Source organism: Macrobrachium nipponense, chromosome 28 (assembly GCF_015104395.2).
Source record: "Macrobrachium nipponense isolate FS-2020 chromosome 28, ASM1510439v2, whole genome shotgun sequence".
Classification (NCBI taxonomy): Eukaryota; Metazoa; Arthropoda; class Malacostraca; order Decapoda; family Palaemonidae; genus Macrobrachium; species Macrobrachium nipponense.
Window position 1 is genome coordinate 70935274 of NC_087217.1, and position 24136 is coordinate 70959409.

General features: G+C 37.5%; 1 protein-coding gene across 1 annotated transcript in view; it reads left to right on the plus strand.

The window, feature by feature from the left end:
* Positions 1-24136, plus strand: part of LOC135201869 (dynein axonemal heavy chain 3-like) — a 250908-nt gene that overhangs the window by 144280 nt on the left and 82492 nt on the right. The window contains exons 44-49 of the mRNA XM_064231170.1: positions 16368-16546; positions 17220-17383; positions 17810-18000; positions 18526-18705; positions 18860-18978; positions 23247-23424. Of these exons, the coding sequence (XP_064087240.1) occupies positions 16368-16546; positions 17220-17383; positions 17810-18000; positions 18526-18705; positions 18860-18978; positions 23247-23424 (1011 nt within the window). The remainder of the gene's footprint in view (positions 1-16367; positions 16547-17219; positions 17384-17809; positions 18001-18525; positions 18706-18859; positions 18979-23246; positions 23425-24136) is intronic.

Below are 24136 nucleotides of genomic sequence, written 5' to 3' on the forward strand. Positions count from 1 at the left end.
GTTATTATTCGCTAATTCGAGTCTAAGTCTCAAATCAACCGAATCCAGTAAATACATGTCTATAGTCGCTATATCCAAAAGAAGTGGAAAATATGTATGCACGCCCCCCCCCTCGTTTTAATGTCACCCATAACTTTCGTCTCCCACCTGCTGGTTTGACCGAAGGTATTGCAGTAAATTGCCGAGTTACCCCGTGTGTTACATGATAGTCATCGTATAAAAATCCCGCCCGGCCGGCCGGTGGTAGGTAATGCAGAGGGTTTTATCATTTTCAACATTTTGATATATGATTGATAGTTAAATACCGGACAGGATTCTACCAACTTTTCATTCAAGAAAACGGAAGCGGATTTAAATAATGTATTACTAATACCATTAACGACAGACACATGGACATCATCCGCTAATTGCGTGTTGTCCCTATCTATTGTGATATATAATTCTAAAGCTATACTTGACAAATCTAAGAAAGAACCTGCCACCCATTAACGCGAAATTCTATATATTTATCAGATAGAACTTGATTTATGGAAATATTACAAGGTGGTAAAAATCCAGTCTTCCTTTGAATTAATTGAAGTTTCAATAATTCTCCGTCTATTAACATTCGGGAACAATCTGATATACCCGCAATATACGATGAAACAGGAACTTGATTACCAGTTCCGGGTATGTTAGGAACTACGCTAGCCATGTTTTGTGTTTATTTAATTTTAGATGAAGGGTAGAACGAGTGCGTACCCGCCGAATGTCAATTGATGAATGAGTTTACAAAAGATCGTACACGTCCTTATTATATTTACTCCTAGATTAACTCGTGTGCCCTTCCTCTTCCTCCGTTTTTTCTTTCCTCCACACTCAACCGTCTAACTAATCGTTTCACTGTTTTCTTCCGTCTCGTCTCCTTCTCCTTCCAGTACCGCTTAAAATTCGTTGTCCAGTAGTTTGTTTGAGGGCCCTTATACCATTTCGTTTTATGGATTCTTTAAAGGTAAACCGCTGTTTACCATATCAGATAACACAGATCTACCGAATTCATTAACTGAAGGTTTCGCGGCATTAAATAGAAAGGAAGCACTTTCCGTGCAACGCCACTTATGGCCGAAAAAAAACCGCTTCCCCTTCTGCGGCCGGGATAGAAAACGGAAATATCCTCAAATCCGCCTGCCTCTCCTTAATAAAGGGTCTGATAAAAATAGTTTTTTAAATTCCGCCTCTGAAGGAGGCGCGAATAACACTCTCATTTTACTGTTTATACTATTCCCAAACAATTTAAGTGGAACTTGATTCGCAAGTTCTAGTTCACTCGAGGGTGTTACGATCACGAATAAGGAATGCCAAGGGTGAACATCGAATTATATACGCACCTATTCATCTAATTTTCCTCTATTGGTTTTATACGGAGCAGGCAAGTAACACTCGAGTCTTTAGTGAAATGTAAAAGGTGACCATTTTGATCCGTGATAAGAATAGAAATCTGATCCAAGATGTTCGTGTTCAACAATTTGTAGACTGTATTATGTATTCCTTTTCCTCTACCACTTGCTAAAGTAAAACAGTCCAATATATTTACTAGTCTCCCGCCAAAAATCGTCGGTTGAACTATATCCGTATACACATATATATAATCTACCCCAGTTCATTCAGTTCACGCCCGCCATATATTTCATAACCGGTATTAATATGAAAACCTAATAATTTCGCGGCTTTTCCTAAAGGACATACTTTTAAGTCCCCCGTTCTCAATTTCTCTCTCTTGATACGTGGTATAGTAATTCTCCTTAAATCTTCATCCCAATGAAATATACCGTTACTATTAAAATAATTTATGAAATTATCACCGTAATAAACTTTCAAATAATCATACACGTCCTTATTAAGAGCTCTCACGAGTCTCTTCATATCCCCGCTAACATTGCTATTCTCGGTCTATACAAAATATGTATGCCTATCACGTTTATGACGCTCTGTAATAAATTCGAGAGTGAATAAATCATCTTTGGATAATATAGCGTAATAACTCCCGGGAACATGATCGAAGCTAAACCTACTTCATATTCAACCCCATTAGGTAATAATATAGGTGTAGGTAATCTATTGGCAAATTTCGAAGGTGTATTTTTGGTATACGTGTCTAAACAGCCGAGACTGCTCAAATATATGGTGTGTTCACCAGCCATGTCGGTTAAATACTATGACGGGTATATGTCACGTATGGTATTTATAAGAAAAGTTCGATAGCGTTTTATCTAGGTCTTATATGCAGACTGCACGATAGAACCCCATTTTCAGTAAAACATTATTTCTTTCACCGTTCTGATCCGAGACATCGATAGTAATGTAATCCAATACGTCAATGGTATTTAAAGGTTTATAAATGGCATTATGCGGACCTTTACCACATGCACATCCTAACGTGTAGCAGTCTAAGAGATTAACCATTTTATCACCCAAGATGGTAGGTTGAACGATACCCGAATACAGGTAAACGTATTCACGCCTTGCTGGAATATACTTTCTACCCGTGATGAGGTCTCAACGCACCCGAACTGTTATATTAAATACTGACTTTTTCATTGAAACCAAACATATTAGCTGCTTTAGCACTGAGTTTAATCGTAATGGAATCAATCATATCAACTTTGGCCGCTCCTGCATCGATATGTGGAAGCTCATTTTCTTCGTGTCATCATTCCATGAGAATAAACCGTTCCCTGCGGATAGCTCCGCGAATATGCTCACCGTAAAATTCAGATAATTGTTCAATAATTTGCGTATTAAACGCTCTAGTCATGACATTCATATCACCACCCAACAAACCCGAAATGGACTTATAAATATACGTATAAACGCGTTTCCCATCGGACTCGTTATAGATCGCGTTAAATTGAATAGTAAAATCAACGTCTCCTGGTTTAATAGCGTAATATATATCGGGAGAATGACTCCCACTAGCCCCCACTTCATATTCCACTCTTTCGGTAATGATATAGGGACGGCTTAACCTATTGGTAAATTTACACGCCCGATTTTCTGGAAATGTACCTATACAGGCATTGCTATTCACGTATATGATGTGATCGCCACACATGTTGAATGTAGACTGTATGACTAAACATAATGGGCATCGGGTTTATAACTATATGTACATAAAAACCTCCACGTTCATGTTATGTCACACCATATTTCATAAATTTATCACACAGATTGTCACGTCATTAAACAGAAAATGTCTAAGCCTCTAACCGCCCATGATGAATCATCCTCACACCCTCCGATCCAGGTAAAATATTATTATTATTATTATTATTATTATTATTATTATTATTATTATTATTATTATTATTATTATTATTATTATATTATTGCGGTTTTTGCATTGTTATTATTATTATTATTATTATTATTATTATTATTATATTATTATTATTATTTATTATTATTATTATTATTATTATTATTATCATACACGTTCACTCCGGTGCTTATTTAAAATGATCTTTACAGATCCCTTCGCTGAAGACTTCCCATTAGATGAAGATTTGATGGGAGTAATAATAATAATGAAGCATCGCGCGTTGGTGGAGGTGTAGGAACCAGAAGGGAATCTTCACTCACGAGGGAAAGAACGGAGGGTAATAAGGTAGTGAGTACCATCATTATGCGGCTGCAGTAGGGTCACACATTGACGTGGCAATGAAGTTAAGTAGTAGCATAGCCAGATTACGCGAAGATGTGCACAGTAACTTCCTTGAAAGAGGTATTCGCTCGGCTATGCTATACTTGTGCGTTATTATCACCAGCGTGAGGATGCTAGGCGACATGAATGAAAAAAGTGCTTTTTATGTATGTACTCCACCCACCCTCACTACGATTGACTCGATCTATGACTCCCTGGAGGAGGCTATTGAGTTTTATACTAATAACTTGGAAGAGAGACTCAACCGTACTGAGGGTTCGGGTTGGTGTATGACCTCGCTGGATAGGGTTGAACTTCATATCACGCGGCGTGAGTTAGTGAATAATTAATAAACTTCAAGGTGTATCCCAGGGAGTCCGCGGTAGTGATCAGGTTATCAATATTCAGTCGGGTACAACTGTGTTCGTTACAGCGTTAGAAGCGTACGTTGTACTCCGGGATAACCCTCCCACACGTATAACAAACCTCCCTCGTGTCTTAATGAGAGGATGGGGAGGGGAAAATTTAATATCAAACACTCGCCACCATATGCCGTTGACCCATGACTCTTTCAAAACATTAGAAAAGGGGAATAACCTCAACATATATCTGTATAAATTATGTGAATTAGTCATGGGGAAACAGCGGAAAAAACATTGGACGGTACATCTGGCGAGGAAAGGTGGTAACCCCCAAAGCCCTCATTTGGTCACGTTGTTATTAATCACTGACGACCACGTCGCGTTGATTAAGGATATGTTGGCATTCGTGAAGAAGTTCCGACACGGATTCAAGCAGGGGCGGGGGATTGAGCACGCGGGTGGTATGTGTTACAATTGTTTGACTTTGTTTAATAGTCCCACCATCCGTGAGGCACACACACAGGCCTGTACTGCTCGAAACCACTGTCGAATACCCAGAACCCGGCCAATTTAAACAGTTTACTAAAGTTAAAGCTCTGCTGCCACAAATCTTGCACATGGCTTTCCTGGATTTTGAGGCGTATAATATTCTACCGAAGACCGGAGAAGACGATCCAAGAATAGTATCTCGGCAGAAAGCTTTCGCTTACTGCTACGTGATCGTGACGGTAGTAACGGGGGAATATTGTACCCATAGACTAAGTCACGGAGAGAAATGCGTTGATGATTGTTTGCAGAACATGAAACCGGGGACTGGGCGTTATTGCGTGAATGAATGCGTCGGCGTATCCTTTTAAACATATGAATGCCTGGAATCCACCCATAAGTTTGAAGCGAGCACTCATTGCGAAGGGAGTAACGTCGAATTCAAGGCTGGAGTCACGAAAATGCGACATCACGCTCATTTTGTGGCACGGGACAACTTTGTGTGTGCACTGTGTCAACAGTGTAATTTGAATATGCAATTTAAGGAGCCAACTTTAACAGTGTTCGTACACAATTTGTCATATGAACATCGCCCTGGTCTTGAAAGAGGCGGGGGCTTCAGCATGATTTTGAAATTCTGAAACGCGAGGGTAGTAAATTTACTCGGCCAGATCGGGCAATCTGAGATTCGTGGATAGCAACAACGTGATTAGGGGGACCCTTTCTAGTCTCGCCTCGAGTCATATCAAACAGAAAGGTTCCCTCGAAATCGCACGTCAGTTGTTAATCCAGTATTCTCGGGATTGTCTCGATTTAGTTTTGGGTACGGGTAAACAGTACTACCCTTATGATTATGTGACGGGTTTCAATATCCTGCGAAAGCCCGGCATCCCTTCTCGAGAGTGTTTCGATTCGGAACTTACGGGAGAAACCCTTTCCAGCGGGGGCTATGCAAACGTGGTCAAGGTTTGGAACGCCGCTAATTGCACCAATCTTCTAGATTACACCATTTTGTATTTGTTAATGGATGTGGGATTATTAAGCCGACGTTTATTTAGCTTGGAGGAAGGCTGCCATGGCGCAATTCGTACTAGACCCCGCCGTTACCCTGAACTTCTACCTCTCTCTCACTCGATGCTTTCCTATATTCCTCTAAAATTCGTCTCCCACTCATTCGAATGGTGAACTCTATCAATTAATTTGTAAAAACATCCGCGGCGGTTTTTGTAGTCTAGTTCGAAGGCAATGCGTAGCTAATAATCCAGAGTTAAATCCCAGTTTTAGGGTGGGTGATCCTCAATCGTATATATTATACGTTGATTTCACCAGTTTGTATCCCACAGTTATGAGTAAATACAAAATGCCCTTGGGTGAAATAACTGAACTTTCCCTGTCGAATTCAGAAAGTTTTGTCGCTAGCGATATTACCGCCATTGATTCACGGGGTGAATACGGTTATTTCATACTGCTCGATACCAAACCAGTTAGACGGGATGATCTCCCTCTCGCCATTCATCACATGAATGTGACTCACCAGGATCTATCGCCCTATAGTAAAAACCTGATGAATAAGTTCAAGGTGAAGCTACCCAAGAAAAATGTCAAGTTGACGGGTACGCATTTACCCATGCGTAATCACTTGATCTGTCTTCCCTTATTACAAACGTTGATAAGGCTCGGTCTCGAAGTTGATGTAATAAGGAAAGTGTACAAATTCAAACAGGATTTTTATTTGAGGGAATATATTCTGGAGAATGCCGAAAGGCGTGCTAAAGAGACCGATCCGGACAAGAGGAACACAATCAAAATCATAATGAACGGTCTTTTCGGTGTTCTATTAAAATTCATGAATTATTCTACCCGAACTGTCGTCACCACCGGTGAAGCCTCTCTCCTCAGGAATGGTGTCCAAAACACCACATACAAGTCTTTGGAAAAACTGGTAACGACAGGTACATTGTAAACCATTGCAAAGAGTCTGTTATGGCTGAATCCCCGATTTATATCGGTTTCAGTATACTAGACATGGCGAAGGATATGATGTATCGGTTCTATTACGACGTTCTTCGAAAGCAGTATGGACACCGAGTTCAGGCTTCCTGTATACCGACACTGACAGCTTGATCTTTTCCCTGGTGACTGATAACCTCAATCGGGAACTGAAGGGTGCGCTCAAACCCTACATGGATTTGAGTAAATTTCCCACAAAACTCACGAATTGTATGATGAGTCACGTAAGGGGGAACTCGGGTTAGTGAAGGTTGAAACGGGGGCTGAACTCATGAGGGAATTCATCGGCGTTAAACCTAAAGTTTATTCGTATCTGACGGAAACTAGTCGTAGTAACACCTTGAAAGGTGTACAAAGGTGCCGGCAAAAGACCATTCCACATGACCAGTATCGAGCTGTAATCGAAAAGAATGAGATTACTTATACTCGTGTGCACAATTTGCAAAGAGTAGGAGGCACGATGTGTCATACGAGCCAGCGAAAGGTATCTCTCTGTCCTTTAGAGGACAAGAGATATTATGTGACACCTTATAAATCGTTGGCGTATGGACATCCAGACATTGGGGTGGAGGAGGGTATAGCGGAGGAGGAGGAGGAGGAGCTAGAGAGGGTAGTGGTGGCGCCGGTAGTAGCGGCAATCTCTCCAATTTTAAATATTCCCGCTCCTAGCACCTCGAGAATTCCTACTCCTCCTATTCCTCCGACCCTACATCCATCACATCATTTCCCACGGGTGAAAGGATGTTCAAAACGTCGAAGAGAGAATAGTAAAATATACAATGTTAATTCCTCTCTCTCTTCGACGTCTTTGACTTCTCGACGGGAAATGGTTCCACCCTCTCCTCCAGTTAAACGGGGTCGTATCACACCTTGACCGGGTGTCATAGTTTATATATTTTACTATAATATTTTATCTTATATTCATATATTTTTTTAATATATTATATTGTATATAATGTATTTTCATTTTATAAGCATATACACAGTTAGTTTTTTATATTTTGAATTATTATATTGTATTTTTTATTATACTTCGCATTTTTACTGTACGTTCTATTTTTATATTGTAGGAAAAACCTGTATGTATTTCATTATAGAAATTAAACAAATATTATTGCTGTCAACTTCCATTCACCCTAATTATTATTAAGGCTTGTATATAAAAAGGAGCGCGTAAAGTACACACCTATAGTCTTAAACGCGCTAACATCATGGCCGCGACAGGTCCTTCCCTGGGCAGTGTTAGACCCGTTCGCTAATCCCGCTCGTATTATCATCGCGGGGTTTAGTAACAGTGGCAAGTCCGTCCTATGTCAAAAAATCATTGAACTCTATGAAATGCGTTTCCAATACATTTTATATTGCGGGTATCTGAACACCCCCTCGAAACGCATCCCTCAATAGGTCCCAAATTTAAAGTATCCAAAGAAATTTTAAATCCCTTTGATTACGCTGAAAAGGGGGAGACGGAGGTTAATAAAGGTCTATTATTCATACTCGATGATTGCTTCCTCGAGGCCAGTGATAATAAATTTGTGACTAACGCCTTCACAGCGGGACGTCATTCATCTATTTCAGTTATATTCATAACGCAGAATATGTTTCATTCAGGAAAGTTTAGTAGAAGTATAAGCTTGAATTGCTCACATTATATTCTAATGAAAAATCGTGATTTTAGTCAAATTGAAACTTTAGGTCGGCAGTTATTTGGCCGTCAAAAAGCTTCAGCCTTTTCGGACATATATAAAAAAGCCCTATCACATAACCGCTATGGTTATTTGTTAGTAGACTTCGCTCCGTCAACACCTGAAGTGTTACAGCTCCGAACTAATATTCTGGGTGAAACGGAATATCAAATAGCTTACCAATATGGATAAAGAACGGATAAAACTGCTAAAAACTTTGTACGGAGATGCACGGGGTGTGTAGTTTCAGCGGGGTGGACTCTTTATTCAGAGTAGCGAAAAATCTGAATAGCCAAATTACTCGTGAAAATGTTAAAGAATTCTTACGTGGACAAAAGTCTTACACACTGCATAAAGTCACTCGAAAAAAATTCCCAAGAAGAAAAATCATGTCACCTAAACCGAGAGTAATAGCGAGCACCGATTTAGCTGATATGTCCAAATTAGCTCGGTATAATAATGGGTTTAAATATTTGCTAGTCTTTATTGACGTGTTTTCCAGATATCTACAAATTGTTCCTTGAAAAAGAAGGATGGTGTTACTATGCGTCGCGCTTTGAAGAAGGTTATCGAATCTACCGAATTTTTGGGAATTTCACGTTTGAATAGCAATGAGGGTAGGGAATATTATAACAAACACGTCAGAGAATATCTAGATAGTAAAAATATTATTATATAGCGTTTATTCGAGAGAAATAAAAATCCTCTATAGCTGAAAGAGTCATAAGGACTATTAAGGGTCGTATATATAGATATCTCACACATAAGAATACCTTAAAATACATTAACGTCTTGCGCGACATTGTTCAGAGTTATAATCATACCCCCCATAGAAGTTTGGGTCGCACCCCGCAAGAGGTTCACGCATTAACGGATAGAGATGACATTGAACGTCAATTCTCGAACATGTATAAAAAGGCTGTTCTCGTTAATCCTCCCCCCATTTCGCTCTTGAATGTTGGAGACGTTGTACGTATTGCCGATGAGCGTCGCAACGCAATTTTTAGGAGGGGATATACAATTCAAAATACTCTGGAAATTTTTAAAATCCGAAAAGTGGATACAAGGCAAAATCCGGTCGTATACTTCTTGGAAGATTTAGCGGGTGAAGAAATAAAGGGCGTATTTTATCGTGAAGAATTAATTCGCACAAATCTACCAGAAACGTATGATATCACTATTCTGGGAAGGAGGAGGAAAGATAATAAAACTCAATATTACGTTCATTGGATTGTAGGGATATGAACCGTAAGCAACCTTTAATACGTAAAAATAAAAACTTTATTTTATTCATCTCTGGTTTATCACCCAGTGAAAGAAGTAAAGTTATTCCCATCTTAAACGGTGGTTTGGTGTCTACTCTCTCGGAAATTTTTAGAAATTTTCTTTGTGGTAATCTAACTCAAGATAAGAAGTTTATTAAACACTTAAGAAATTGTAGACGAGAAATTCATCTTGTGTCCTTGAAAACAACGTCCATATCTAAGAGAAAAATATACTGAAAAGTCGTAAAGGGGGGACTATTCTATCGGTTTTATTGCCTATTGCTGCGAGTTTGGTAGGGAGTCTTTTTAATTGAAAATGAAGGAGTTTTACGTTATCCCTGCCATTACCTATGAGAGGTTAATGAATAGAAAAGAGGTTTGTGATGGTGATATTAATAACTTGCCAGAGGGTACTGGCAAGTTGGATACGGCAGCTGTTAGTAGTAGCGGACACGTCTCCCTTAATATCCAAAAACCACCTATGCCGGCTATATCGCTCACGGGACCTCCTCCTCCTCCATCATCCCCCTCCTATAGAAAATGTAGGTGCAGTGACTGGAGGGGAGGAGGTGGTAAAACGCCCCCATTACATTGAAAACAATTAAAGGGGATATGACTCGCAAAAAGAGCAATCCCGATTTAACAGGTATTATTCCAATATTTTTTAAAGAACCCCAAAAGTCATACGTTATCTGCTGTTTGTTTAAGCACTTACAAGATTCTAAAACGGTTGAATGGAATGAAGAAGGAGATTTAACTCATCCGCTCGCAGTTATAATATTTTTAGATATAGCTCGAGAATTTCAAGGGAATAAAAAAAACCACGTTGATAATATTTCGAATTATCGCTACTTCATTGAAATGGCGGGGGTTAAAGATTGGATGTTAAGGAATATAGCCATTAAAAAGCAAATCGAAACGTGGCGAAATATGGGGAAAAAGGAGGAGGAGGAGGAAGAGGAAGGAGGAGGAGGGGGTGGGAAGGTGAGGGCGGGACATGTGAAAAACAAGATGGCGATGTGTGTGGTGGCTTATTACATTTTAGGAACAATGATATCGGAGCTGTTTAGTCACGTGATACTGATTTTTGATAAAATGAGTCATGTGTGGATGACTTGAAGGATTGTCACATCAAGACGTGAACTCGTCGCCATGGCTTCATCAACCTCTTCGTACAAGTTAGTGAAAAACATGTTAGCTAAATTTAAAAGCTTTGAGGTGTTAGATGAAACGTCGTCGTCTTCGATACACGGTCGGGAAAGTGCTGGAGAAGATGTTTGTGGTATATACTAAGGGCTGTGATGTGAAGGAACAGGTTAGAAAATATATAGTAGCCGTAGTATGTTTCGTTGAAGTATTGTTTTTGAAAAAGCGAATGCGCATAATTATCGCGTTCGTGTTGTACAGTTTTTTTCTAATGTATGTATTTGTATGGAATATTAATTCATTCCCCTGTATTTAGGATTGGTTAAAATAAATATAAAATAACAATTCCGTCTGTAATTTGATTTTTCAACCTCTTTCAAACTCGGTATAATAAATAAACAAAATTGAAATGTGTACCTTTGTCCTTGTGTTCGCCACCTAGATTATGACTCAAATTCTATGAAAATAAAATTTCACGTTGGCGTGAAGTCAGCTGGGCAAATATGGCGATAAGGTCTCGTTTCTTCATATGTGTGTGTGTGTGCGTGATTCATCATCAGATAACATTGACTCTGATATGGTTATTGGGGGAGATATCACATGTGGATGAAGTCAGTCGCCAAATATCCTTTTATCATGATACTCTGAATATCTAAGCAGCTGTGTATATATATATAAAACAAAATGTAACGGCTGAGAGAGAGAGGGAGAGGGAGGGAGGGAGGGAGGGAGGGAGAGAGAGTATATTCGCAATGTGCATATATAAATTTAGAGATTTTATAGGAGGAGGATGAGGTAAACGTCCCGGTTACTTTGAAAACAATTAAAGGGGACATGAGTCGCAAAAAAACAGTGAACTGAGTCTATTTGGGGTCGGGGTGGGGTCAAGTTTTATTCCCGTAGAGTTACGTGACATCACAGGGGTAGAAAAGTGGAGTCAATTTGGGGTGGGGGTTGAAATGTTGGTTTTTATTCCCGGAGAGTTATGTGACGTCACAGGGGGGTAGGAAAGGTGGAGTCAATTTGGGGTCAGGGGTTGAAAGAATGGTTTTATTCCCAGAGAGTTATGTGACGTCACAGGGGTAGAATAGTGGAGTCAATTTGGGGTGAGGGGTTGAAATGTTGGTTTTTATTCCCGGAGAGTTACGTGACGTCACAGGGGGTAGGAAAGGTGGAGTCAATTTGGGGTCGGGGGTTGAAAGAATGGTTTTATTCCCAGAGAGTTACGTGACGTCACAGTGGTAGAATAGTGGAGTCAATTTGGGGTGAGGGGTTGAAATGTTGGTTTTTATTCCCGTAGAGTTACGTGACGTCACAGGGGGTAGGAAAGGTGGAGTCAATTTGGGGTCAGGGGTTGAAAGAATGGTTTTATTCAAAGAGAGTTACGTGACGTCACAGGGTAGAATAGTGGAGTCAATTTGGGGTGAGGGGTTGAAATGTTGGTTTTTATTCCCGGAGAGTTACGTGACGTCACAGGGGGTAGGAAAGGTGGAGTCAATTTGGGGTCGGGGGTTGAAAGAATGGTTTTATTCCCAGAGAGTTACGTGACGTCACAGTGGTAGAATAGTGGAGTCAATTTGGGGTGAGGGGTTGAAATGTTGGTTTTATTCCCGTAGAGTTACGTGACGTCACAGGGGGTAGGAAAGGTGGAGTCAATTTGGGGTCAGGGGTTGAAAGAATGGTTTATTCCCAGAGAGTTACGTGACGTCACAGGGTAGAATAGTGGAGTCAATTTGGGGTGAGGGGTTGAAATGTTGGTTTTTATTCCCGGAGAGTTACGTGACGTCACAGGGGGCAGGAAAGGTGGAGTCAATTTGGGGTGAGGGCTTGAAATGTCGGTTTTTATTCCCGGAGAGTTACGTGACGTCACAGGGGGTATGTCAGGGGTTGAAAGAATGGTTTTATTCCCTTAGAGTTACGTGACGTCACAGGGGGTAGGAAAGGTGGAGTCGATTTGGGGTTAGGGGAGGCCACGCCCCCCTAATATGAGCTCATGTACGTACATGAGCTTGTTAGACAAATGGAGTCAATTATGTTGGGGTCAGGGGTGGCCACGCCCCCCAGAATAGTGGAGGGTTGAAAGGATGGTTTTATTCCCTCTATATTATGTGACGTCACAGGGGTAGAAAGTTGATCGATTTGGGGTTAGGGGAGGCCCACGCCCCCCTAATATGAGCCCATGTACGTACATGAGCTTGTAAGACAAATGGAGTCAATTTGGGGTCAGGGGGGTGGCCACTCCCCCCCAGTAATTAGTGGAGGGTTGAAAGGATGGTTTTTATTCCCTTTAGTTATGTGACGTCACAGGGTTAGAAAAGTGGAGTAGGGGCGATTTGGGGGAGTTAGGGGAGGCACGCCCCCCAAAATCAACTATGAGCTCATGTACGTACATGAGCTTGTAAGCACAAATGGAGTCAATTATGAGCTCATGTAAGTACATGAACTTATCATACATATGGAGTCAATTATGAGCTCATGTACGTACATGAGCTTATAATACAAATGGAGTCAATTTGGGGTCAGGGGTGGCCACGCCCCCCAGAATAGTGGAGTCTATATGGGGTCAGGGTGGCCACACCCCCCAGACAAGTGGAGTCTATATGGGGTCGGGGTGGCCACGCCCCTTTTGGGGGTTTTGGGGGTTGCCCCGCCTTTTTAGGCCTCACGTACGTACATTAGCCAATCAGGATGGGGGGAGGGGGGTAGCCACGCCCCTTGGGGGGGGGGTTGGGGGCGGGGTGGGCTAGAAAAGTGAGTCTATATGGGGTGGGGTCTTTTCCTCTACTCTTAATTGATTTCTGGTCTTTCCTGTTATTTCGGCTTTTCTTATTTTTCATTTCCGTATTTCGGTACTGGTTTTGCCTTCGTTATGGGTCTCCTGGGCTTCAGATATGTATTAAGTGTCATTTATTGGAACTTCCTGGCAAGTGTACGATAATGCTGCTGTAGTGCCCGGTAGGTGTTTTGGTTTCTTAAACAGTCGTTCATTTTCAGATAATTTCCAGCATGGTATTCAAATCAAAATGATTCAGAATAACTTACGGGGTCATTATTATTTTGCTTAGGAAATTTCAGTGGCTTTTCTTCACCTAAAGCTCATTTTTGTTTCCTTCTATGCCGTTATTAGTTAAAACACACACACACACTCACACACACACACACACACACACACACACACACACACACACACACATATATATATATATATATATATATATATATATATATATATATATATATATATATATATATATATATATATAGTGCTTATGGATTTTACATAACTGGAGTAATTCATTGTTTGTAATGGTCTATGTTTTTGGCTTGTTACAGGAGTTATTTTATAATGGATATATGATTATCGCAAGCAAGACTTTTTCTTTCCAAGTTCGATCTTCATAGAATTTTGTGACAAAATGGTGCTGCGTTTTATTTTCATGTCTAGTTAGTGATTGGACTCTTCTTAAAGAGATCAATTAGGAATTTGTTAGATAACTAGTTTTATATATATAATTTTCTTAATGGTTCAGCTTGGGTGCACTTATACCTGTCAGGCATTGCAGTAATTTCAAGTTAGTTTAGAAAGTTAGTAGTAATTTATTCTGTGGCTTTCAAAGCTACCAGAATGAGGAATTTGAAAAACTATCTCTTTGCTAATTTGCATAGACAAACATAAATTTCTGGAGAATCTGCGTCAATATGTATTCAACCAACCTAACAAGGCCTAGGTTACGAGTTTCGTAGCTTAGGATGTTCCTTGGTAATACCTAGACTCACAGTGATTTTGTTTCCTATTTAATTTTATTAAGGTGTCAATAACCTAGATACTTTTGCTTCATGAAAGGCCTTGAATACCTTTATGCAATTTCACTTTTGGGATCTGACTCGTGAATCTTTTGACGTTTTCTTAATTGGCACTCTTGTAGTGGCGGCCCAAATTATAACTTCTTCGTAAGCAGAAGAGGATGCTCAAGAATGTGACTCCTTTTCCTCCTAATTTTATTCACTGTGAACAGTTGATGTAGAATAAGTACTTCAGTCCATTGTCAGGTAATACTGGGTAGTTTCTCTAGAAGCTATTGTTAGTCCCTAGAACTTATGGATCGCCAGATATAGTAGTACGGGAATTCTCTGGCTCTGAGCCCCAGAAACCAAATATCTGAATACCGGCATAACTCCTCCCACTGAGATATTTACCCAGGCAGTGGTAAAGTGATAGGTTTTGAGTGCCAAAACAGGTAAAATTCTTAAAAAAAATCTATTTGTTTGGTACAAACCCATCACTTTACAAGGTAATCTGGCCCCCTCCCGACACCATAGAGCTCACAGAGTGGTAAGACTATGCTTGATATGACCATTAATTATTGCCAGTAGATAGACCTAGAGCTTTGTTCTGCAGATGGCTAGTTGTATTCTGTCATACTTAGTGTCTGGAAATTGCGCTGTTGCACCCTAAGGCAGTTGAAGAGTGATGGTTTGTACCAAAATATTATTAGAACAAAAAAAATTCTCATTTTTTTATCCTTTCAGTAGTGTGAGCCTTCTGTCTCACTCATCTTACACCTTTATTTGTTTTTCTACTTAAATATAACCTTCACCGTTGCCCCTTTAAGCCATTTTGTACCTCCTTATTATGTGATTCCATTTTCATATTTTCCCTTTATCGTACCTTTTTTTTTTTTTTTTTTTTTCAAATCTGACTCCTACTGTTAATGTCATCTTGGTCTCTGTCCTTGATATTTCTTTTCTTTTTTCCCCTCACTCTTTATTTTTTATTTTTGTGCTCAGGGGAGTGGATTGAATAATATAATGATACTTTGTACTCATTTCATTGCCAAACAAACTTTTTGAATATTATTATTTTTCCAATCACTTTCATCATATATTTACACAATCGGCCATCAGATAACCTTTGGTCTGGCTTTCAGTGTTGTCCTCTTTGACTGAGGTCTTTGTAATATGCATTATTTGTTATCAGATACAGACATATTATTCTAGCTTTCACCTTGGGTTTAAATCTGTAATAAGCTTACTTTGTTTGGTTATCAGTACATCTTACAGTGCCAGAATAGTTCCCTGGAAATCAACATTCGTGTTTTTGTTGTTGTTTTTTTGAAGCTTAGTAGTGAAAAACTTTACGCGTGTTCGGGTGCTAATTCATGAGTGAAGATAATATCATTAGATTCATTTTTTAATTTAAATTCATCAGTTCTTATCATTTATGTTTGACACCCACCGCAGAAACATCACAGCAAGATCTCTGCATTATTTTCTTTCTTCTTTATGGAATAGATATGAAAGAAAACTCATCTTTTCTCTCTGTTTTGGTAATTCTTAACTCAACTTTTTTATAATTATGAGTAAAGAGATAAGGTTACACCAAAAGTATTTTGGCTGCCAGCCATTTTGGTAAAGTATCGCGTCAGACTTCACCGAACATTAAAATTATGACGCTGTGATTGGCAGACAAAATACTATTGACTTTGTTTAATTATCATGTGTAGAGCAGGAATGAAAATATGTCCAAATGTGATAATAGTTGAAAAAATATGCAGAAATATATAGTATATTTGTTAAAAATGATTCACCTTGAAATTTTTTTCTTTCATTGAAAATGGAGTAACCACATGCTACATTTCACAACTTGCGATAGCACACAAAACATTTTTTAGAATATTTTGTTACTGGTGGGTTTGAAACTGTTCACCAGCCTACGTCTAAATGTCATTGGCAGGTGACAGAAGCCTGTATGGAACGGGTTTGCTGGGGGATTATGGGTAATGCTGACATCCAGCCGAAAGAAAGGCGATACGAGGAACTAAATGATGCCGCTCTTGTTCAGCAGAATATAAATGTTTTCGTTCAGGAGTACAATGGCGATAACGCAACACCTCTCAAGCTTGTAACCTTCAGGTAAGCAAGTTGTAAAAATTAAGTCTGCATTTAATTTACATTGTCCCAACATGTCTTCAGCGAATACACCTATAAATGTTAGCAGACACATTACTGTTGTGTATGTTCTTGTCATTTATACAGTACTACTACTAATGTATTCTGTAAGGGTATGTTGCTGTGTAATTTATGATTAAAAATGCCTTATTGGAATTTTTTCTGAGGTCATTGGACTAGCTATAGCCTACATATATTTTCACTCCACATTTGTATTCTTTATGTACCAAAATTTATATCCTACCTTATTCTTATACAATGATTAAACCTTTAAGGGACCCATTTACTATACATTGTTATACTTTCAGTACAATATTTGATAAACAGAAAGCTTAAGCCTAATGCTTTATGTATAGTACTGAGCCTGGATGCAGGAATAAGTTTTCTCTTATTAAAATGGATATCTTTTAGATATCTTTAAGGGACTCATTTACCATACGTTGTTAGACTTTCAGTACATTATTTGATAAACAGAAAGCTTAAGCCTAATGCTTTATCTATAGTACTGAACCTGGATGCAGGAATAAGCTTTCTCTTATTAGAATGGATATCTTTTAGACAAATCATAATGAAGAATCTATTTTCTTACCAAATATTCAGCTTGAAAATAAAGTTACTCTTATTTTGCGGCTTTCAGATACGTTGTGGAACATGTCTCCAGAGCGTGCCGTGCACTGTGTCGCAAAGGGGGACATTTGCTTCTGGTGGGCGTAGGCGGCTCCGGGAGGCGCTCTCTGACACGTCTAGCCGCCCACATATGTGGTCATAAACTCATTTACCCGGAAATTGATGATACAGATGGTGAGAGACTCTCTAAATCTTTCGGTGTTACTCATTATCATCTCTCTCAAGTTGTACCAAATATCGAATTGTTGGTAGTTGTTTGAGGTTGCCCTATTTAATTCTTGAGTAAGTTTATAGTCTGTTTGAATTTCATCTCTTGAATTTTTCAAATCACTTCTGTTACTGCTCCTAATAGAAAGGAGTTAAAGGTGGATAAGCAATTAAAGAAGTAATTTTGCTTTATGAGGAGATTTCACACCATTTTCATACGAGATTAAAATCTGACTATAATTGCAGGGATATTAGTCATGAAACGAAGGCAAAGTATGTTATATTTGGTATAAGGGTAGAAAAAAAATTAAGTTTATAAAATTTCATGATGAAAAAACAAAGGAGTCGGGTTCCCACTGGCCTCGTGTATTAACTCTTTATTTTTCTTTCAAGGTTACACAGATTTGCGGTTGGCACTAAAGGAAGCGGTGATAACTGCTGGAGTGGAGGAGCGCGCTACTGTCTTATTGTTAGGAGACACTACCTTGCACCATCCCCCCATCCTTCACCTACTGAATACTGTCATCCTCACCGGTGATATCCCAAACGTGCTCCCTCCAGAGGATCTCAGCTACTTGATGGACGTCAGTAGATAATAGTTTCTCTATGTCTTGTTCCCATCATTCTAGACTTTTCTCCTTTGCTAATTCTACCTCAGCTACCCACTACCAGACTTTCAAACTGAGTGATTAATGTAAGTGACTAGTCTTAAAGTAACAGGATAGTGCAAACAGCAACATGTAACTACTAGTTAGATGGTCAGTCAGCATCAGTCAGTGTTAGATGGGTAGACAATATTAGGCAATTGTTTAGTATCAATAAATACTAGTTAATAATAAGTTAAGTGACTAGTCTTAAAGTAACAGGATAGTGCAAACAGCGACATGTCAGCACTTGTTAGATGGTCAGTATCTGTCAGTTTTAGATGGGTAGACAATATTAGGCAATTGTTTAGTATCAGTAGCCTAAAAAAAGTCCATTCAAAGCATATAGTCAATATCAGTCAACATCATTTAAATTTCTGATATTAACTTAAGACAAAATGATTTACAGTTTAACCATACATTACTTGTCTAAATGAACTTCTCTGCTGCTTCTTGATCGAGCAGAGGTTGAAGCTGTTTGCTGAGGACAGGGGCTCAAATGATGGTGACTTGTGGAAGGAGCTTATCCAGAGGGTAGCAGATTTGGTCCATATTGTCATCACAACGCCTCCGTCTACGTCACTGACACAGATTCTCTCCCAGTACCCTGCCTTCACGACTCGCCTCACGGTGGATTACTATAAGGTTGGTCAGGGGACCATCTGAAGCTGTCCGCGGAGCCAGAATTTCCTCATCATTTTTGTGCTGATAATGATAACCATCTACTATTTTGAAATAGACGATACGGAGTTCCAATTATAAACGATGGTAACGATGATATCTTTCATTTTTCAAACAGCCATGGCCACAGGAAGCGCTGGTTAAAGTTGGTGATCATTACCTGACGGAGGTTCCTTTGAGGCGTTCCACTAAAGATTCGGTCATTGCTGCGGCCACAACCATACATCAGAAGGCTAGGTAAGACACCTGTGTGGATGACACTTGGTCTTGTATCACAACTTTAATTTTAGTACGCCCAACTGCCCTCATTTTTCACAGGTGGGAACGGTATCTGTACATAAACTTGCATGGCATTTTTAAAGAATGACCTTATTTATCACACACACACACACACACACACACACACACACACACACACACATATATATATATATATATATATATATATATATATATATATATATGAAATTGCATAAAAAGCCATTATGATTAGCAAGTGTTTTAAGAAATCTTGAAACCTATCTTTGCTTATGGAATGTTTTTATTCTTTTCTTCTACCATGTTTTAATGTATGTATGTATATATATATATATATATATATATATATATATATATATATATATATATATATATTATATAAAGGAAGGGGTGTCCAATCAGACGCCAATCATATTAACGCGTTTTATTAAGTAACGTTTCATGTTGTCACCAACACATCATCAGTCTGCAATTGAAATTCAACATTGAAATAAACTTAGAAATTAAAATAAAAATTAAACTTAAAAAGTACAATAAAAATTAAAACATAGTCAGAATGGTAAAATAGAGAATGAGAAGAAAACTACCTATTCATAAAGAAGGAAAGAGCTGAATGACTAAACACGATAAGGTCTGCACACAACGTAAACCTCACGCCAGAGAGAGAGGAGATGACGAAGTGTTGGAGTTTAAACTAGGTGACAGGTGCTTAATAAACAATGACTCAAGGGTAGTTAGGTGGGTAGTTTGCTTTGTGGTGGCAATAATAGAGAAATGTTTCTTATCGATGGTGATTTTACAACTCTTTGCGTGTGTTCTTATAATAGAGAATTCGGGATTAGAGATTCTGGACCCAGTTCTGTAACTTAATCCCAAATGGCTATAATACCGGACTTGTAACAGTCTACGTGAAGATCCAACATAAATACCAAGACATCTTGGGCATTCAAATTTATATATAATATTGGACTTCATGAAATCCTGTAATTTGTCCTTGTAATTAAAAAACCCTCCAATTTTTCGTGGATTCATGGGAACGAGATTGAGTTTTAAAAAACCAAATTCCTTTTCAATAATATTTTTTACTTTAAGACGTAAACTATCTGAATGAATAAAAGGGATGGGTGCGTACATGGTTAACTTGGGTACATTAAAATTAAGGTGGGTGCTGACAGATACTTCGCTAGCAATTTACTAATGATGTTAAAAACCAGCTTTTTGGGAAACGAGTTCTCTATAAAATATTCTAAAAGAAACTCGACTTCAAGGTGGAAGGAGAGCCAATCAGATGTGTACCGAAGGGCCCTAAAAACCAAAGTGGAGATAGCATTAATCTTAAAATTATGGAAACACGAGCAAACAAAGTTGTTACCGATCCCAGTGAAGGTACTCTTTCTAGAAACACTTGTGTTGAAATGGTGGTCACGCCTAGTTATTTTTATATCCAAGAAGGCCAGGGTGTCATCCTTCTCATTTTCCAAAGTAAATTTAATGTTAGGATGGGGCTCATTATGAATAGGTAGTTTTCTTCTCATTCTCTATTTTAACGTTCTGACTATGTTTTAATTTGTATTGTAATTTATATTGTAATTTCTAAGTTTATTTTAATGTTGAATTTCAATTTTAGACTGATGATGTGTTGGTGACAACATGAAACGTTTCTTAAAACGTGTTTATATGCTTGGCGTCTGATTGAACACCCCTTCCTTTATACTTGTGGTTTTCCTGATGTAATATATATATATATATATATTATATATATATATATAGATATATATATATATATATATATATATATCTATATATATATATCTATATATATATATATATATATATATATATATATATATATATATATATCTATATCTATATATATATACTATATATATATATATATATATATATATATATATATATATATATATATATAGATATATATATATATATATATATATATATATCTATATATATATATATATATATATATATATATATATATATATATATATATATCACATCAGGAAAACCACAAGTATAAAGGAAGGGGTGTTCAATCAGACGCCAAGCATATAAACACGTTTTAAGAAACGTTTCATGTTGTCACCAACACATCATCAGTCTACAATTGAAATTCAACATTAAAATAAACTTAGAAATTACAATAAAAATTACAATACAAATTAAAACATAGTCAGAACGTTAAAATAGAGAATGAGAAGAAAACTACCTATTCATAATGAGCCCCATCCTAACATTAAATTTACTTTGGCCTTCTTGGATATAAAAATAACTAGGCGTGACCACCATTTCAACACAAGTGTTTCTAGAAACACTTGTATATATATATATATATATATATATATATATATATATATATATATATATGATATATATATATAGATATATATATATATATATATATAGATATATATATATATATATATATATATATTATATATATATCTATATATATATATAGATATATCCTATATCTATATATAGATATATATATATAATATATCTATCTATCTATCTATATATATATATATATATATATATATATATATATTACACACATATATATATATATATATATATATATATATATATATATATATATATATATATATATATATATATTATATATGTGTGTGTGTGATTGTGTGTGTGTGTACAGGCAGTCCCCAGTTGACAGCGGGGGTTCCATTCCTAATGGGGTGACGATAACCGAAAATTAGCGATAATAGTGCTTATCCCCAGTTATCAGGGCCGAAAATTCAGTTATCATTGCCGTTAGATAAATGCCATACAACCGGATCACCGATAACCAAGGCTGTCGATAATCGGGGACTGCCTGTATATATACATACATACAAACATATATATGTATATATATCCAATTCAGCATGAATGAACATGTGCTTGAGAATAAAATAAAATCCATGTAAGAAGGTAAGTGAAAACCGGGACTTTGAACAAGTGCTTTCGTAGTTTATTCTACATTTTCAAGTTCACATTGAATACAGAGGTAGTTGACAGAGTTTTATATACAAAATGAGAAGATAGGGTGGGGTTACAGTTTCTTTAAACAGAAAAGACAAGGACAAAGAATCAAGGGATAATCCAGGGTGGAGATTGAAATTCCTGGTGCATGTGGCTTCAATAAACACCGTTTCCAGCAGATTCCTTTTCTGATGGTCACTGACCTTGCAGATTATCAATGACTTAACCCAGTTAATAATTAAGAATAGTCCATTCAATTCAAACAATGTTGCATCTGGTATCCCTTGCAAAGAATGTAATAAGATTTTTATCGGCCAAACATCAAAAGGGCTAAAAGTGAAATGTTCCCAACACAAATATGCACTTTCAAGAGGCCTAACAAACAATGGCATTCAAGATCATTGGTCTATTTGGTGCTCTGCAAATCATTGGAAGAAAAATTTATGTGTATAAGAATTTCTAGTAATGTCTGGCACCATGGTTCAATTAGCTTGTCCATGCTCAGTAAAATTTTTAATGATTTTGATAATTTTTTGTATTCACATCTTTCCAGACCATAACATCTGTCATTAGTACTATATGTGCGTTGAATTTTACAGTTTTGCCATTTCTCTTATTGATAATCTAGACTTTTTATTTGGACAATGCCACAGTGACCAAAATGTGGAAATATCTTCAGATCCAAGTATGTACATAGTTAAATCGTTGGAACTTCAGAAATTCAAAGTTGGTACAAATGCATTTTCGTTGAGCAGGCTGACAGGCCTTATCATTTAACTCGTTTGTTTTCATTTTTCATTTGCTATATATTTCATAGCGTATCCTTTACATCCAATTTTTTTCAGTACTGTTTTTCTATTAGTGGCCCGTGGACATTTATGATAACGGTACTTTAAATGTGAATAATCTTGGCTATGCTAACCAACTTCAAATGTGCCACAACCATATCAGCAACAAATTTTCGAACACTTTACCCTTATTCTTTTCTTACTATTTTAAAACACCTTTTCGGTTTTTCTTTCTGACTCTTATTTTTGCGAGACACCTTGGCATTTTATATCTCAGACATCAAAGTCCTTTGTTGTCAGTTACCCAAGTCTCCTTTTCGATAAATAACTTAGATTCATTTCAACAAGTTTGGTTTTAATTTTCTGACAGAAACTAGAAAAAATTATTGACATTTAGTTACATGTTACTTGAAAGTACAAAGCAGCAGCTATACTTTTTCATTCACTCATTCACAGGAAGGTCAATGAAGAGATAATAAGTAGTGGTATCTGGTGCCCTTCAGTGACTCCAGCGAGCTACCTACAACTTCTGGAAGAATTTCGTGGGCTCTTCACCACCCGACAAGCTCACACCTCTAATCTCAAGAAGAAGTATCTTTCTGGTCTAGATAAACTCTCATTTGCAGCATCCCAGGTAATGTATATGAGGCTTTCTCACAAGGAAAGAGTTTGACAAAATCTGTTTTTACTGAAATCTAGGAATTACAAATTCATTGTCTATCTGTTCTAGTCTTACATATGGTTTGTAATGTATATTATTTTGTGGTTTACTTTTTGCTGCACATTGAACAATTAATTTTGGGAATATTTTCTATTTTTTGCAGTAAATTATTTTCCTGTTTCAGATTCTGTATTGCCTTGTATCCATGTCTTTTGGTTATTGTTATGTTATTTCTCTTATGAGAAAACTGACAAGTAATCAGTTGGCGATCATTATTTCATGTATTTTCACGCCTGGCCAAACTTAATCTTTAATATCTATAATAATGTCTTCTTGAACTTGCATTTGTTTCAAATAACAGCTCTGTTTATCATAAGCAAAAATGTCACAAATTCTGTCCTGTAATTTACTGGATAGCTTCAAGGTTAGAGTGGCTCATCCCCCAGATGTCTAGGGGTAAAGTGTGATGAAAGACTTTTTTTCTTGAAAATGTTTTTCTTATTCAAGAATAACGACATATAGCTCAGAAATATTCGGTAACCTGTCATAGAGAGCCTGTCTATTCTTCTAACTTCTCCGTTTCATTTCTCTTTACTTACCCTGTTTTCCTTTTGTATCCTACAAACCTTCTGTAATGGGAACATAACTTTTCAATGTTCTCGTAGACTATCCTTCTTACATAGTG